A 15,847-nucleotide genomic window follows, 5' to 3' on the forward strand; every position below is an offset into this window, starting at 1 on the left:
ATCCTGCTTCTTATTTATTTTTCCTCTCTCTAAGAGTGAGGCAATCATTGGAAGAGCTTCACTTTGTTTCTTGGTACCTTACGTATGATGTGATGTCAAATGTCAAAATAGTTTACAGGTTGGGCTGTACGCTCTGCATTTTAAGCTGATTTTGTTTTACTGATGGAGCCTGAAGACCAAAACTTATATCCAAGACTGATGTTTCTTTAAAAGCTTAGTTTACACAGTTCTCTTTAGGGGGTTGTTGTCTTCAAAGAAATCTCCCTCTAACTAATTTATACATGCTTACAGTATGTTGAAAAACCTGCTTGGTGAGTTCCATAACTTTTTCTTAAATCTCTCAAAAAATGATTGACTGACATGCGGGTTTGCAGCGCCAGGGATGAAAGTTCTCGACACTCGCTGTATCGGCATGGCACATGCAAGTGGCCAGGGTGCGAAGCCATCTGTGACAGCTACTCAGATTTCCTCAAGTGAGTGATCCTTCCTCTCCATCTTCATGAGATTTAAATGGTCCTGATAAATGCAACAAAATAGAGATTTTCAGTGAATTCCACCAAGGAAGAGCATACCAAAACCAAAATATTTTATGGGCCATCCTTTTCTTTTTACCTCTGCCACCAAAGGTGGATGGAGGTTATGTTTTCACCCCTGTCTGTCTGTTTGTCTGTTTGTCTGTCTGTGAACAAAATATCTGAAAAGGTTGTGGACGGATTCGGACGAAATTTGGCAGAGATTTGGCGTATGTGACAAGGACGAAATTATTAGATTTTGGTGAAGATCTGGATTCGGATCCGGCTACTAGAATTTTTTTAAGTGATCCTTCACCATTGGGGGATAGGGCCCAAAAAAATGGCAGGATATCTCAAAAAGTTGTGGATGGATTTGGACGAAATTGGTGTGTGACAAGGACTAATCGATTCGATTATGGTGAATATCCGAATCCGGATGTACCGAGTGGCGTTTTAGTTTAATCCGTTACCTTACTCCAATTTCTACTGTTTTGTACCTTTTCCCTTTTTTGAAATTTATTTTTCTTAATTTATCCCTCCCCTCTTTACATTGTTTACATCATATGTAGATGGACTTTTGGAAGTGCTCCACAACTCAAATAGAGCACTCTATCAAATAATAATAATAATAATAATAATTCATTTATTTTGTATAGCGCTTTTCAAGAAGCCCAAAGGCGCTTAAATAAGATGGCTTTTTTTTTACATAATACCCATCAGCTAACTATAATGTTTTCTCATGTTTTAAACTTGGAGTTACCTCTGCCACCGAAGGTAAACGGATGTTATGTTTTCATCCCTGTCTGTATGTCTGTCTGTGAGCAAGATATCTCAAAAAGTTATGGACTGATTCATACAAAACGTTGTGGACAGGATAGGTGTGTGATAAGGAAGAATTATTCAATTTTGGTGAAGATACGGATCCGGATCCGGCTAGTAGGATTTTTAAAGTGATTCTTCACCATTGGGAGATGGGGCCAAAAATGATATATAGCACGATATCTCAAAAGGTTGTGGGCGGATTTGAACTAAATTTGGGGGAGACGTTGTGTGTGTGACAAGGACTAATCGATTTGATTTTGTTGAAGATTCGAATCTGGATCCGGATGTACCGAGTAGCGTTTTAGTTTAATCTGTTACTTTACTCCAATTTCTACTGTTTTGTCCCTTTTTCACTTTTTTGAAATTTATTTTTCTTAATTTATCCTTCCCCTCTTTACATTGTTTACATCATATGTAGATGGACTTTTGGAAGTGCTCCACAACTCAAATAGAGCACTCTATCAAATAAGATGACCTTTTTTTTTACATAATACTCATCAGCTATCATGTTTTCTCGTGTTTTAAACTTGGAGTTTCCTCTGCCACCAAAGGTAAACAGAGGTTATGTTTTCATCCCCGTCTGCATGTCTGTCTGTGAGAAGGCTATCTCAAAAGGTTATGGACCGATTCAGACAAAACTTTGTGGGCAGAATGGGCATGTGACAAGGATGAATTGATTTGACGTTCGTGAAGATCCAGATCTGGATCCGAGAATTTTACAAGTGATTCTTCACCATTGAGAGATGGGGCCAAAAGCGATATATAACATGATATCTCAAAAAGTTGTGGACAGGTTATGACAAAACTCGGTTGATGAGTTGGGTGTGTGACAATGACGAAATTATTAGATTTTGGTTTTGGTCCAGATCCAAATCCGGCCTATCCATGGGATACAAAACGTAAACTGTTCAGCCTGGTAGACTGGTAGAGGTATGTGCTCTATCGGGTGCCGTTCTAGTTATCTCAGTTTTCTCATGTTTCAAAGTAATATTCTTTCATTAATCCCTCACAGAAAAATAATCTCACCAATGATTCATTCCAGCTCACCATAGATCATTTCCTGTTTCGATGCTTCCTATTTCGATTAGAGAAGTTGGCATATTACAATAAAAAGGATATAACCTGTATTTTCTGAATATTCGTTTAATTTTTTTTAAATTACAATCACATAAAATTACTTCTAATTTGACATTAAGATTAAGCATGCTTGCCATTATTAAAGTTTCAGAAATGTCACAGTAAATTGGCTTGAGACACTAACGTAACCTTTCTATCAGGAATGTCATTTGATGTCAGAGCGGTTTGTGCTTTTGCCCTACTTGGTTATCTCATTGTTGTTTTGTGATGTCATGAACCACATAATTTTACATATTTTTTCCTCCAGAGTTAAGTGTGTTTGTCCTACTTAGAAAAGCTCTCTTACCTTCAATACCATGGCAGAGTTATTGGCAGCACCTGCTGATCATTAGTGATAATTATCATGCTTGGAGTTGTGTTATTTGGTTGTGGTTTACAAGTTGATAACATCCGAACTTCTACATCGTCATCATAGGGAAATGAATTAACTCTTTACAGAATGATTGTTACTAACTTCCATCTTGTTTTTATAAAACAGAGCCATTGTAACAAGTTTGACCATAAGGGATTTTTTTTTCAAAGTTGATCAACAAGTTTTTCTTTTAAACGTAAGGAATGCAGGGAAGGTAGTGCGTGGGTTTTCCACTCGCCGCATCAGGTTTGTTTCACTGAAATCCAGCATATGATGGTTTTACTTGAAGCACACTTCGCTTGACCTTTTGCCGTTGACTTCGATGGTTGCAGTCGCTTGGTTTGTGGTGACACTAGGTAGCTACGAAAATGATATTTGCAACAATTTCACCAGTCCCTCCATTGTGCTCCTCATCTGACATTCCTGAAAGTGTAATCATTTATCCTGTTAACCAGCAAACTGGCAAAGACTTTTTTTTTCTTTACAGGAGCGAGGCTCATGGAAGAGCAAGGTAGCGCTAACATTGGGACAAATATCAACAGAATGCACGAAAATGAAAAGAGAAGAAGGCGGGGAGGAAACACTGAAACTACCAAGGAAGGTTAATGGGGGAAGTAAAGATCATGGTTCAAAAATCATGATGACAAATGATTGTGGTGCACTGCTTGCTTGAAGCACTGGAGAGAAGACAAAGACAAAACAACCTCTGGGAGGTGGTTTACTAGATCAGGGGTTCTCAACCGATTGCACCTCAAGGCCCACTTGAGTACATGGCAAAAAGGTCAGGGCCCACTTAAGAAATAATGACAACAACTTAAAAAAAACAGGGTACTCTGACCTTACAGTTATATGTAGCTGTCTGCTGCAATTGATTAAATAAAATATAATAATAATAATAATAATAACAAGTCAGGAGACGACGATGGTTCACGAGCGAGCGGTATTCAATGAAAAAGGACTGACTATAACCGAAACAGGCCCGGACTGGGGGGTCGGGGGCCCACGTGGCAGGTGTCGGCCCCCAACATGCGGTGTACATGCCTATTTACAAAGGGCCCCAATGCGCTGCGTGCGCAGGCCTTTAAGACACAATACTGAAAATTCGGTTCGATTCCGACAACTTTGAAAATTTGACCTTTGTGACCTTGAAATGTCAAAACGAAGGTTACTGACCTTGAAATGAGATAAAAAATAATGTATAATCAGTTATGAGGTTAGTTAGCTACACAATACCGAAAATTCGGTTCAATTCCGACAACTTTGAAAATTTGACCTTTGTGACCTTCAAAGGTCAAAGATTCTGAAATTTGTTGGAAAACTTTTATTTCATGATGTATGTGATAATATAAGATCATGTACGACATTTCACCCTATCAGGAAGCGAACAATGTAATAAAACCATCAAAAATCGACTTTTCTAAATTTCGTGACCTTGTGACCTTGACCTTGGGGCGAATATGAAAAATCGAGCTCCGTGGGGCTAGACACATGACATTGGCCTAACCAAATACCGAAACCCCTGTCAGATTCCACCAACTCCCTCGGAGAAGATGTAGTTTGAACTCGATAACCCCCTAAAAAGACATCTTTTTCGGGCGTCGCTCCGCCCACAATGGGCGCAATACGCCCACTCTAGGCAGGACACAACTAGATCATGATATCAACCTCCCATCCAAGTTTCATCAAGACCGGATTATATAATCGGGTAGTTATGCTGCGGACAGACAGACACACAGACACACACACAGACAGCCACACACCCATGACGAATATAGTGGTCACTCTGTTTGATAACTCGTGAACCAATAACAACTTTATTTGGTTCCATAGTTTAAGCATTTAAGCCTTAAATGTAAAGTGCTGCTTACATCTGTGGGATACTTGAACTTGCTTCTGAGAACCAATCAGATCAAGCCAAGGTGGGATGGGTGAGAGGCTGACTTGCAGAGTAGCATTCAAATTTGTTTTCAGTTTATTCCTGGTCTTTGATTTTTGTGCCAGTCACAATTGAAAACTCTGATTCACACAGGTATGTGGTGGTGAAAGGCAACAGGAACTTGATTTCTCACTCTGACTGAATCCCCTGGCACTGTAAATCCAAACTTAATATACTCAAAGTCGTAATTTCTAATTACTAGTGAGGTACCCGTGCTATGCATGGGTGGGAGGCCAGAAGCAAACAGACAATGCAGAAATGGCGAATGCTAAAGCATGAAACCAATAAATTCCACATTCCTGTAGCATCTTCAGTCGCACGTGTTACGTGTTCCTCCCCGACTTCCTGGTCTCGGTATACCTCCGAACCCCGAGAGGAGCCACGACAGAAAAATATGTTATCCTGTGTCAAAAATCAATGGTGAAACCACACCAATTGCAAATAATGCAAACACCAATAATACAAACAAATATTGTATTAAAAATCACACAAAAATAACAGTACAACAATAATAGGAATCAAGAGTACAATCAATATCTCCTATGATGGTACCATCCACTAACATGCATGAGGTAACTCACTGTGCTCCAAGTGAGTGGAAAATAACCTTCCCCAGTGCCTCTATATTCCCGTCTTCGAGCTCAGAGTTGGTCCCCTCCAGTGATCAACGGAACGATGTCGAATCGAAACCAGAATCTCGTTCAGAGGACAGGCACAGACACGCCACCCAAAACGGCACAAAGGCGCACGTGGCCCAAAGCGGAGAAAATGGTCACGTGGTTAAAACGGCACAAAGGCGCACTCACGGCGACTGGGAAATCCAAAGGCACCCTCCAGGTATGAACTTTCACTGTTCACGGTCGGTGAGCCGCAAAGTAATCGTCAAAAGCCTCAGTGCACACACACACCACAGATACGTCTGAAAGCGGTGGAAACGGTTGACGAGGCAAGGAAAGTTTGCTCGACGCGCGAAGCGCACGAGTCAAAATGGCCGACGGCTCGTGGTTCTCGAGTCGTCACAACCCAGCGATGATTCTTCGGAATCTAACGCCAAACCTGACACGCAGGATGATCCGTCACAGCGATAACAACTTTATCGCAGGAATTCCTTTTTCCCAGGAAACCCAAAGTACGTGACTCTTGCTGGACAACGTTCGTTGCAGACCGCAAAGCAACCAGCTTCTTCTCTGACTCTATCGCTCCGCCCTCTCCTCTCTTCTCTCCCCTCGTCTTCCGGTTTGGTTTCCGGTATCATTTAAAGTTAGCCTTTTTAACTTTAGATAACTGCTCATGTATAATAACCCTTTTGAGAATAATAATAGTACATAATATCAGAAATATGAAAAATATCAGAAAAGTTTTCAAGTGGGTGAAAACCACAACAACGGAAGTTACGAATCCGTAACACACGTCAGACATGGACAGCAAGTTTGTGAAGGACTTCCATGAAAAACGTACCCGTTGGCAAACAAACGGGTACGTTTGTTCCATACCCATTCAATGGTGAATCTGTATATGGTGATCCGCAAATTCACGTTTAGAAAGTAGAAACCGTCACGGCATTTCGTCATTCACTTGAACTCGATATCTCTTTTTTCATTCCAAACAGCATAACTCCAATCACAAATTAAATAACATCAATATAAAAAATAAACTTTTAACAACATTCGTGACATAAACAAATATTTAAATCCTGATGTGAAGTTCCCTATGGTTGGGTGAATACAATTACGAATTCAAAATCGTAATTGTATTCACTCAATTCCAATCATCAATTGATACTTTAACAAAACGATTAACATGACTAACATTTAACGATTTAACATTACGATTGAATGACGGTTGTATTGGGATATTATCAAACCCGCGCATGCATTGCCGTCATCTGTCCACTTCCGCATTCGCTGTAGGTTCATAATTGTCACCAAAATCTAAACAGTATTTGTAGAATTTCAATAAAAGCCACATCACTGTTCATATCGGTAAATATTACTCCATCGTGTTTCGAAAAATTGGAAAACTTTGAAAAATTGGAAAAACAATATAGTGTAGCGGTTACCGCTGGATGTACATAATCGCCTTGCACCGGCCAGAACACGGCCAGACGCGCCTCTCCCGGGCATGCCCGGACTCACTGTTCCCGGGCACGCCCGAACCTCCCGGGCACGCCCGGTCTCGTCTTTCCCGGGCATGCCCGCTCTCGCCTTTCCAGGGCTCGCCCAGAGCGTCCGGGCATGCCCGCTATCGCCTTTCCAGGGCTCGCCCAGAGCGTCCGGGCATGCCCGCTATCGCCTTTCCAGGGCTCGCCCAGAGCGTCCGGGCATGCCCGCTATCGCCTTTCCAGGGCTCGCCCAGAGCGTCCGGGCATGCCCGCTATCGCCTTTCCAGTGCTCGCCCAGAGCGCCCGGGCACGCCCAGCCTCGACTTGCCAGGCCGCAGCCAAACACGCCCGGGCAGGTCCAGACTCGCCTTTCCAAGGCTCGCACTTGATACCCGGGCATGCCCGGTATAGCTTTTGCCGGGCAAACTTCCCGACATAAATGTGTATATATATTGTTGCCCGAAAAACGGGCTTGTCAGAATACCTGAGCTGTTTTGTTTCAATAAAGCAACTCGGACGAATTCCGTCTTTGGTCGCGTCAATTCTTTCGACTCGCGTTGGAGCGCAGTTCCTTCATTGGTGACCTACCGACATGGATACGGCAGTGACGCTTAAACTGCCTACCTTCTGGGAGGCTCACGCGGCTGTTTGGTTCGCCCAGGCGGACTCCCAGTTCGCCCTGCGAGGCATCACCGCGGACGACACCCGCTTCCACCATGTTGTGGCGGTGCTCGGTTCCGCCACCGCGGCCCGCGCCTTGAGCCTCCTCCAGCACCCGCCGGCTGCTGACAAATACGACGCGCTGAAGACGCTCCTCCTCGGCGCTTTCGCCCTCTCACCGGCAGCACGCGCACGGCGCCTGCTTGACCTGCCCGAGCTCGGCGACACGCGCCCGTCCGAGCGCATGGACTATATGCTCTCGTTGCTCGGCGAGCACTCTCCGGCATTCCTGTTCCGGGAGCTGTTCCTCCGTCAGCTGCCTAACCCGGTACGCCTCGCCCTGGCTGGCACGTTGATCACGGATTCCCGCGCCCTCGCCAGGGAAGCCGATAAGATCTCCTCGGCGGGCCAGCACATCGGCGCGGTTACCTGGAGCCCGCCGCCGTCCGAGGCGACGCCCACGACGCCCGAGCGCCCTGCGCGGTTGGAGGCCGAACTGCCGGTGCAACTGGCGGCCGCCACGCCGCTCCGCCCGCTTCCGACACGACGGCCGGGGCCTCCACCTGACCGGGCGTGGTGTTATTACCATGCCAGGTTCGGACACAAGGCTCGGACGTGCCGGCCCCCGTGCACTTTCGGCAGGTCGGGAAACGGCCGGGCCGGCGTTCATTCCCAGCCATGAGCGCCGGCCACTGTGGCAACTTGCTGTTTATTCGGGACAAAGCGTCTGGACGGCGTTTCCTGTGCGACACCGGCGCCCAACTGAGCGTCATACCTGCCTCCGAGCAGGACAGGCTGGACGCAGTTTGCGGCCCCTCTTTGGTCGCTGCTAATGGCTCGGCCATACGCACTTTCGGCCCACGCGTCGTCACCCTCTGCTTCGGCAGCCAGCGCCTTCAATGGACTTTTGTTACCGCCAGCGTCCCCGTGGCTTTGCTGGGCGCCGACTTCCTCTGCGCGCACGGGCTGCTGGTCGACGTCAAACGACGTCGCCTTGTCCACGCCGAGACCTTCAGCTCCCTGGCGTGCACAATGAGCAGCTCCGCGCCGACCGAACTGGCGTGCGCCCTCCCGGCAACGAACGAGTTCGCTCGCCTGCTCGTGGAATTCCCGGCCCTCACGCGGCCGACGTTTTCGGCCGTCGCGGTGCGGCACGGGATCGAGCACCACATACCCACTACGGGCCCGCCGGTCTACGCCAGGGCCCGCCGCCTCGACCCAGCCAAGCTCGCCGTGGCAAAGGCCGAATTCGACGCGTTGGAGCACCTCGGCATCGTGCGGCGCTCCAATAGCGCGTGGGCCTCGCCACTGCACATCGTGCCAAAGCCGGGGGGTGGATGGCGCCCGTGTGGCGACTACCGCCGTCTCAATGACGCTAACACCCCCGACAGGTACCCGATCCCGCATATTCAGGACTTTTCCGCCCGTTTGGCGGGACAGGTCATCTTTTCGAAAATTGACCTGATACGGGGCTACCACCAGGTACCTGTCCGGGCGGCTGACGTCCCGAAGACGGCCGTCATCACGCCGTTCGGCCTGTTCGAATTTTTGCGGATGCCGTTTGGCCTCAAGAACGCGGCCCAGGCGTTCCAGCGCTTGATGGACGGCGTGCTGCGCGACCTGCCGTTTCTTTTCGTCTATCTGGACGACATCCTCGTCGCCAGCACGTCCCGCGCCGAGCACCTCCTCCACCTCCGAACACTGTTCGGTCGCCTCAGCGAGCACGGCTTAATTGTCAACCCGGTCAAATGCCACTTCGGCGCGACGACCGTTGACTTTTTGGGCCACCGCATCACCAAGACCGGGGCCGTGCCGCTGCCGACCAAGTTCGAGGCCATCACCACGTTCCCGCGTCCCCGTTCCATCAAGGCCCTCCAAGAGTTCCTCGGCATGGTGAATTTTTATCACCGATTCGTGCCCCGCGCTGCTCAGCTCATGCGGCCCCTTTACGAGGCCCTCTGGGGCAAGCCGGCCAAGCATGACATTGTTTGGTCCGCGGCCATGGACGCGGCCTTCGCCAGTGCCAAACGGGCCCTCGCCGACGCAACGCTGCTGGCTCACCCGGTGCTCAACGCGCCCATCGCCCTCACTACGGACGCCTCCAACTACGCGGTGGGCGCCGTCCATGAGCAATGGGTGGACGGGGTTTGGCAGCCACTCGCTTTTTTCAGCCGGCAACTCCGGCCGAACGAGTTAAACTACAGCATGTTCGACCGCGAGCTGCTCGGGCTATTCCTGGCCGTTCGCCATTTCCGACACCTCCTGGAGGGCCGCCCATTCACGGCTTTCGTCGACCACAAGCCGTTGGTCTACGCAATGGCTAAGGTCACGGAGCCGTGGTCGGCCCGCCAGCAGCGCCACCTCTCCGCCGTGTCGGAGTTCACCACGGACATCCAGCACGTCGCCGGCAAAGACAACGCCGTGGCCGACTGCCTTTCGCGGGCCAGCGCGAACGCGGTCCACCTCGGCGTGGACTTCACGCTCATGGCGGCCGACCAGACCACCGACGCCTCGGTGCAGGCACTCCGCGTGGCGGACACGGGCCTCCGCCTGGCCGACATCCCCTTCGCGGGCACCGTCCTGCTCTGCGACGTCTCCCAGGGCCAGCCTCGCCCCATCGTGCCCGTTTCCTGGCAGCGCCGCATCTTCGCCTCCATCCACGGCCTTTCTCACCCGGGCCGGAAAGCTTCTCAGAAGCTGGTGTCGGCGCGTTTCGTCTGGCACGGCCTTCGACGAAACATCCGCGACTGGGCCAACGCCTGCACGGCCTGCCAGCGAGCCAAGGTCCACCGCCACACCCAGGCCCCGCTGGCACCTTTCGCCGTGCCTGAACGGCGTTTCGACCACGTCCACGTGGACCTGGTGGGTCCCCTGCCCCCCTCGCGGGGGTTCACCCACCTGCTCACCATGGTGGACAGGACCACCAGGTGGCCGGAGGCCGTGCCCCTCACCTCCACCACCACCGCCGACGTGGCGCAGGCGTTCATCGCCACCTGGGTCGCGCGCTTCGGCGCACCAGCGGACATCTCGTCCGACCGCGGCCCACAGTTCACGTCTGAGCTTTGGGGCGCGGTCGCCCGTTCGTTGGGGGTCACGCTGCACCGCACCACGGCCTACCACCCCCAAGCCAATGGGTTGTGCGAGCGGTTTCACCGCTCCATGAAGGCCGCACTCATGGCCGGCCTTCAGGACGACGGTTGGGCCGACCGGCTGCCGTGGGTCCTTTTGGGCCTTCGCACGGCCCCCAAGGAAGACCTCCAGGCGTCCGCCGCCGAGCTCGTCTACGGCCAGCCACTCCGCGTCCCGGGCGAATTCGTGCCTGACGCTACCAGTCCCTGGTCCGCCGCTCGCCAGCGCTCGGACCTCCAGGAGGCCGCCCGACGATTTGCCCCCGTGCCGACGTCCCGCCACGGTGGCCCCCAGTCCTACGTCCCCCCGGCGCTTCGCACAGCGGAGTACGTCTTTGTGCGTCATGACGCGCACCGGGGGCCACTCCGGCCGCCGTACGACGGGCCCTTCCGGGTCCTGCGACGGGGCGACAAGTCTTTCATCGTCGACTTCGGCGGCCGGCCGGACCGGATTTCTGTGGACCGCCTCAAACCGGCGCACATGGACGTCGACCGACCACCACGGTTGGCCCTTCCTCCGCGGCGAGGCCGCCCCCAGTCCACAGTTCCCCCCGCTCGACCACCCACCACCACGTCAGACCCCTCCCCACGACCCTCCAGGGGTCGCTTCGGCCGGGTCATCCGGACCCCCCTTAAATTGACCCTGCCGGTGCAGGTCGATTCTGGAGGGGCGTGTGTAGCGGTTACCGCTGGATGTACATAATCGCCTTGCACCGGCCAGAACACGGCCAGACGCGCCTCTCCCGGGCATGCCCGGACTCACTGTTCCCGGGCACGCCCGAACCTCCCGGGCACGCCCGGTCTCGTCTTTCCCGGGCATGCCCGCTCTCGCCTTTCCAGGGCTCGCCCAGAGCGTCCGGGCATGCCCGCTATCGCCTTTCCAGGGCTCGCCCAGAGCGTCCGGGCATGCCCGCTATCGCCTTTCCAGGGCTCGCCCAGAGCGTCCGGGCATGCCCGCTATCGCCTTTCCAGGGCTCGCCCAGAGCGTCCGGGCATGCCCGCTATCGCCTTTCCAGTGCTCGCCCAGAGCGCCCGGGCACGCCCAGCCTCGACTTGCCAGGCCGCAGCCAAACACGCCCGGGCAGGTCCAGACTCGCCTTTCCAAGGCTCGCCCTTGATACCCGGGCATGCCCGGTATAGCTTTTGCCGGGCAAACTTCCCGACATAAATGTGTATATATATTGTTGCCCGAAAAACGGGCTTGTCAGAATACCTGAGCTGTTTTGTTTCAATAAAGCAACTCGGACGAATTCCGTCTTTGGTCGCGTCAATTCTTTCGACTCGCGTTGGAGCGCAGTTCCTTCAATAGCCTATTTTACTCCCAGGGGTCCCAGGAATACCCACCCGAAATATCATTGTGATCGGTTGAGCCGTTTTTGCGGTACCTTCGAACGGACAGACGGACATTTGGTGAATTATAGTAAGATGCGTTTCACCGCCTTTTTAGCAACTTCTGAAGTCTCGCCACCATCATCGGTTTTTCTTTTTCAGGAAACAGTCCATGTTTGCCAAAATAGAATACAGTAAAAGTAAAATACAGCAGCTATCCTTTTCATGTGAAGACGAGACACCCGACACGTTCTCAGTACCAAAAGCACCTTATATCAACCAAGTACAGTCAATGGTTAATCTGCAAATACCGAATCCGTGAATGTCACGGGTGGAAACCCTCACGTCATTTCCTAATTCTCCTTCAAACTCAATATATTTATATTTTCATTCTAAACAGCACCATTCCAATCACAAATTAATACAATAGCATTGATATAACTTTTTTTGTGTGAGGTGCAATTCCCAAATGATAACAGTTATGTAGAATTTGAACCTGGGATCGCATCATAAACTAAGTGCTCAGATGGGAACATCAAACAAGTCAACCTTCAAAAGCCTGAAAGGAATGGCTGTCTATGGATGGCCATTTGTCTAACCATCTAATCTCACATGCTACACTTTCTATGTGTATCCGTCAGGCACTTGAACTCAGATCATGCGTTGGACGATCGAAGCACTGCACAATGCCGAGTACAGATGCAAGTTGTACAGCAACTCGAGATCCAGGTACCGACAGTCCCATTCATCAGTGTTTATGCCTGTAATCGAGCGCAATGTTTGTTACTCGACTTGTTTTGCACAGAATGAAATCTTCATTGTCCCATTAATTTTGGGGGAGCTTGCAGTGGTGTAGCAGCAGTTGGAGCTGTGGTGGATGATGGCTGAAGAAGGTTGTGGGAAAGTATAAATGAGAAACTGAAGTGGATGAGCTAATTTTTTATTTTGTATGCAGCCTGTGGCTGCTGGTTGCATCATTACTGAGAGTGCGGCTGTGCCATTGATGCAGTGCCTCCTGTTACCAAGTAAGCTGGTACTCATTTTGCCAACCTCAGAAGGATGACTGGCTGAGTCAACCCACCTGAAGTTATTTCGGTGGAACGACAGGGGCTCAAATTCAAGACCCTAAGATCTTCATCCAGCCACCTTAACCATTGAGGCAGCACCAGGCTTTAATGAGTTAGTGAAAGTTCAAGAACGATTGTCTTGTTATATCATGGTGGAACAAATTATTTTGCATTGAGGTTTTTCGACGTATTACAAACCATAATAGTATTTCATATCAGTAGCTATACTGAGTGTGTCTTCTATACAAAACAAATAAATGTGATTAACCAGTCATCTAATGTAAAGTAGACATTTTCTTGATATTCGTAGAGGATCGTAGCATCGGCGGAGTTTGCAGGGGGCAGTGGGGGGCAATGCCCCCACCTTAATTTTTTTCAGTAGTTTACAATTAAGATAAAAACATCCCGTATTTAAACGTGAGTAACAATAATGAACGTAAACTGTACTTGTGATTTCACGTACACTGTAATGTTGCATATTTATGGGAATGTATGTGAATTACTATTCAGGTCTTTGCTTATCAATGTGTAGTCGATTAAGGGTTGTTGTGGTTGGAGGGTCAGGAGCCCTTCTGGAAAAAGAGACCGGAAACGGAAGGAGAAAGACACGAGGTCGAGAGAAGCGACGAGGATTCTTCTTCCTCGCCCCGCTCCGACGAGAGGTGGGATCGATATTGAGCCGTGTGGAAAAGCGGCGTTCCCGAGCCCGTCTGGCGAGAGGAGTTACCGGGACGGATACCTGCCCGGTGGACACGTCAAGCTGCCGTGTGGCCGTGCACCGACCCAGCGTCTGGCACCGTTCGCGGCACCGTCTACAAAGACGCGTACGGGTCGCACGTTGGGGCCTAACACGCATTGCAAGCGGCGTGTGGCTTTTGCCTGCTGTACAGTACCCGCTTCACGTGGCCAAGAGGGGGCTGCAACCTTGGTTCCCGGTACGATACATGCCCGGTGGAAAAACGTCCACCCGGGGTTCGTTCAACCGCCCGAGTGCGGCGAAGCCGACCATCATCTTGGTCAGGAGGGGCCCAGAGACATTGTGAGGGACAGAGACCAAAGGGGGTCGTGAGTACAAAAGGGGACACACGTATGTAAGATGGCCATCTTAATCATCTAGGGGATGGATTGTTGAGTGTGAATTGTGGATGGTGGATTGCTCGGGGAATATATCCTTGATTGTATCATTGAAATTGTATGGTATCATTACCATTGAAATATATCATTGAAAATCAGTTTTCTCTTGGGTGGAATTCCTAGGGATTGCGTTGCGAAAGCGCATATATAATACCACTGTCTGGCGAAGTTCCTCTCACGGTCCGGGCGTCACCGAGACCAGGTAGTCACCGAGGGGACCACGTAACAGAATTGGGGGCTCGTCCAAATTACGATTTGCGGATTCGCAATTGGGTCTACGTCCGGGATCTAAAATTGTATAAAATAATAAAATAATATTTTTATTAATTAAAATGTATTAATTAAGTATTAATTGGTAAATTTTTGGGGAAATTGGGGGTAAAGTATTGGGTGAAGGTTAACAGGTGTTAACGATAGGCACCATGGCGTTTGTGGCACAGAACTTTGCGGTAACCCCGAGTGAGGCACAGTTCCGAGCGTTACTAAAGTCGGACCTCTTGAAATTGGCCAAACATTTTAACTTGGAGGTCCGAACTAATTTGAGGAAGGCAGAGTTGCAGGCCACGGTGATACAATCTATGGTGGGATTAGGAACATGGGACGAGTTAGCCTGGGAGTGGCTACCCGAATAACCAGAAGACGTTGAGCTCCGGAAACTGGAGTTGCAATTACGGAGCCAGGAACGGATGAAAGAAGAAGAAAGGAAAGCAGAAAAGGAAAGAGCAGAAGAAGAAAGGAAAGCAGAAAAGGAAAGAGCAGAAGAAGAAAGGAAAGCAGAAGAGAGGAGAGAAGAGAAACAAGCAGAGGAAAGGAGAGTGGAACGAGAACTTCAGGAAAGGTTAGAAGGAAGAAAAGCAGAGGAGAGGAGAGCTGCAAGGGAACTCGAAGCAGAGGAGAGAAAAGCAGAAAGGGAATTAAAGGAACGTGACATGGAGCTTCGGCAGGAAATTAAATTCAAGGAGCTGGAGTTAATGAGAGAACGGGGAGATGCACCACCCTTGCTGACGGGGTCGACACCTAACCAGAAAACCTGGGATGTGGGCAGACATGTGAGGCTGGTTCCACCGTTCAGTGAAAAGGAAGTCGCGAAATTTTTTCCACACTTTGAGAAAGTGGCTCGACAATTAAACTGGCCGGAGCAGGCCTGGACCATACTAGTGCAAAGTGTGCTGGTGGGAAAAGCTCAAGAGATTTATTCGGCGCTACCAATGGACCAATGTGCAGATTATGAGGTACTGAAGAAGCACATCCTCAAAGCCTATGAGTTGGTTCCGGAAGCTTACAGGCAAAAATTCAGGAATGCCAGGAAGAGGGAGAGTGAGACCCATGTGGAGTTTGCCAGAGTGAAAGAAAACATGTTTGATCGGTGGTGTGAGTCAAAAGGAGTCGGGAAAGACTTCGAAACATTGCGTGACTTGATCCTGGTGGAGGAATTTCAGCAGTGTGTCCACGAGGACATCAAAGTGTACCTGCAGGAAAAGAAAGTACCAAAGTTGTGGGACGCAGCCACCATGGCAGATGATTATGCCTTAACCCACCGAATAGGGGTCCACAAACCTAACTCCTCGCCTAGACTTCAGCAGGGGAGTTCTGGAACACCCGGTGCGGAGGACGACCTTACATGGCGGCGGCCTCGAGATGATTATGGGGACAACTATGATACCCCAAC

The 15,847-nt window shown here is 50.0% G+C and overlaps 1 protein-coding gene across 7 annotated transcripts in view; it reads left to right on the forward strand.

Moving 5' to 3' along the window:
* Positions 1–15,847, forward strand: part of LOC137412870 (forkhead box protein P1) — a 350,911-nt gene that overhangs the window by 261,811 nt on the left and 73,253 nt on the right. For all 7 annotated transcript variants that reach the window (XM_078767672.1, XM_078767688.1, XM_078767684.1 and 4 more), the window contains 2 exons: positions 375–473; positions 12,619–12,706. In XM_078767672.1, coding sequence (XP_078623798.1) covers positions 375–473; positions 12,619–12,706 — 187 coding nt within the window. The remainder of the gene's footprint in view (positions 1–374; positions 474–12,618; positions 12,707–15,847) is intronic.

The sequence above is a fragment of the Myxine glutinosa genome, chromosome 1 (genome assembly GCF_964187855.1).
Source record: "Myxine glutinosa chromosome 1, kmMyxGlut1.1, whole genome shotgun sequence".
Taxonomy (NCBI): Eukaryota; Metazoa; Chordata; class Myxini; order Myxiniformes; family Myxinidae; genus Myxine; species Myxine glutinosa.